A 2,604-nucleotide genomic window follows, 5' to 3' on the forward strand; every position below is an offset into this window, starting at 1 on the left:
GAGGGTCGTCGAGGCTTGATCTCTTCCACGAGTGATCTTCTAGAGTAGAACGGCACGTCGAATGCTTTTTGTTCTTCTTCTAGGTTTTGAGAGGTTTTCTCTGGAGAGGTTTAGAGTATTTGATGAGAGGTTTTTTCTGTATTTTAATTCTCTCTAGTTTTCTCTTGCTCTCTAGGTTTTCCTCTGAATTTTTCCTCCTCAAATGATGTGAAGAGTGCTCTATTTATAGAGTGAGTAACTCTTAGGGTTAGGGTTTGTTGTACAATGAAGTTGGGCTTTTGACTTGGTAATCTTGACTCATTTATGTAGCTTAACCCATTTAAGTAGGCTTTTACTATTTTTTTTTTTTTTGAAAGAAAAGATAGCCATGTATTGAATACTAACCGAGATCCAACTCTGCCAAAGTAAGAATACTTTGAGGGAACGGACCTAAACAAACAAGCTCAGAGTTATTACCGGTATCCCACCTTGCAACAAGGTGAGCAACCGAATTACAAGATCTTTTTATGTGAGCAAAATTACATCCAACAAATAGTAAGCTATCTTTTCTAATATCATCATAGACCAAGTGAATAGGAGACATCCCACCAGCAGCAGACTTCACAGCGTGAATGGCATTCAGAGCATCACTTTCTACCTCAATTCGATTATACCCAAGCCTTCTAGCCACCTGCAGCGTGTACCTTATTGTCATAGCTTCAGCCACCTCTGAGGAAGTACAATGTGATACCCTGGCAGCAGCAGCAAGAATTCGACCCTCCTCATTACGAATTACAACACCAAGCCCCACCTTTCTTCCCTCAAGCACATGAGCATCTGAATTAATCTTAATCCATCCTTGACTAGGTTTCTACCACTGTAATGCAACACTCGAAGAAATCTGCCCACCAGAGGAAGGGCTGGGCAGAACCTTTTTTGCATATGTATTGTAATCAGACACAAATCGCACGTATCCAGCAGCCAGCATTACAGCATTTGGGTTCTCACCTTGGAATAGCTTTAGGTTTCTCCCTCTCCACGCAGCCCACATAAGAGCAGCCATAGTACTCATGACCCCTGCATCGTATTTTTTGCAGAGCCACAGCCATAGTTTAGCAAAAGTCTCCCTAGGGGCATCATCCAGGTGGGCTTTGAGATCACTGTGCTGCCATATTTCTCTTGCGATCACACAGTCAAAAAGCGCATGGTCAATGGACTCATACCCTCCACAAAGTTGGCATACAACATCATTTGTGATATGGCGCTGCATAAGCCTTTCCTTCACTGCCATATTACCCTATACTGCATTCCAAATGAAATGCTTTAATTTTGGGGGGCCCTTTATGTTCCACACAGCACGCCATACTTCCTCCTCTGCAACAACATCACTCACACTAGCAGAGCCTAACTTTGCTAGCCAATATCCAGATCGAACTGTGTAGATGCCATTCTTTGTAAATCGCCAAAATTGAACATCATTCTGCTGTCTTTGAGCCAATGGTACTGCTAAAATGACACTCATTACCTCTTCATCAACCAAGCTCCCCACCAACTGCTTATCCGACTCCCTGCAATCATCCTGTATAATGTTGCAAACAAGCATGTTTTCATCAGCTACATTCGGTCTTGGGGGGGTTACAACATTTCCCTCCTTGACTAACCAATTATCCGCCCATATTCTGATATTTGCACCGTTGCCCACTCTCCATAATAAGCCGTCTCTAAGAAAAGATTTTGCACCCCACATACTCCTCCATGAGAAGCTAGGGTCATGACCTCTATTAGCATCCAATACATCCGAGTGCTTAAAATATCTTGCCTTGAGAATTTTATGAAGCAACGTATTTTTTGTTGTATGTAGCCTCCAATATTGCTTAGCCAGAAGAGCTAGATTGAAGCATTTAAGATCACGGAAACCCATTCCCCCTCTAGACTTTGGTTGACATAATTTATCCCAACTTTGCCAATGCATTTTCCTTTCGTTCTCTCTTGACCCCCACCAAAACCGGCTAAGTAAAGAGTGAATTTCATCAATAAGGCCCTCCGACACCTTAAAGATACTCATCATATAAGTCGGGATAGCTTGAGCAACTGCCTTAATTAGGACCTCCTTCCCCGGTTTTGATAACAAACGCTCTTTCCACCCATTTAGCTTCATATCCTCTCCTTGAGAACCGCAAAGACAGCTTTTTTCGATTTACCAATAATAGTCGGGAGCCCCAAGTACTTCTCGTGTCTATCAACATCACGAACACCAAGAGCCTCGATAATTTCTTGCCTCCTATCTCCTGTCACATTTTTGCTAAAAGCTACCTCTGTCTTACTCAAATTGACTTTCTGACCAGATGCTCTTTCATATAAACTGATAATTTCAGCAATTTTCGAACATTCCCGCAGAGTAGCTTTTGCAAAAAGGATACTATCATCGGCAAAAAACAAATGTGAAACCCTTTGCGCCCCATTACAGATTTTAGCCCCACTAATACATTTTTCCGAAGCAGCCTTTGAAAGAAGCGACGAAAAAGCATCAGCACATAGAAGAAATAAATACGGAGAAATAGGGTCACCTTGACGCAGACCTCGACTAGGCAACACAGAACCTGCAATCTCACCATTCACCTTGAA

At 42.4% G+C, this 2,604-nt stretch overlaps 1 protein-coding gene and 1 pseudogene across 1 annotated transcript; both read right to left on the reverse strand.

Annotated features, from left to right (window-relative positions):
- Positions 1-379: 379 nt before the first annotated feature.
- Positions 380-1,270, reverse strand: LOC145640486 (uncharacterized). Its single transcript, XM_081691759.1, has 2 exons — positions 911-1,270; positions 380-850 (listed from the first exon to the last, which is right to left on the reverse strand). The coding sequence occupies exons 1-2, from the start codon at positions 1,268-1,270 to the stop codon at positions 380-382; spliced, it is 831 nt and encodes a 276-aa protein (XP_081547885.1).
- A 6-nt stretch (positions 1,271-1,276) lies between these two features.
- LOC145640487 (putative mitochondrial protein AtMg00310 pseudogene) lies at positions 1,277-2,137 on the reverse strand (annotated as a pseudogene).
- Positions 2,138-2,604: the final 467 nt, after the last annotated feature.

The sequence above is a fragment of the Chenopodium album genome, chromosome 7, assembly GCF_948465745.1.
Source record: "Chenopodium album chromosome 7, dcCheAlbu1.1, whole genome shotgun sequence".
NCBI lineage: Eukaryota > Viridiplantae > Streptophyta > Magnoliopsida > Caryophyllales > Amaranthaceae > Chenopodium > Chenopodium album.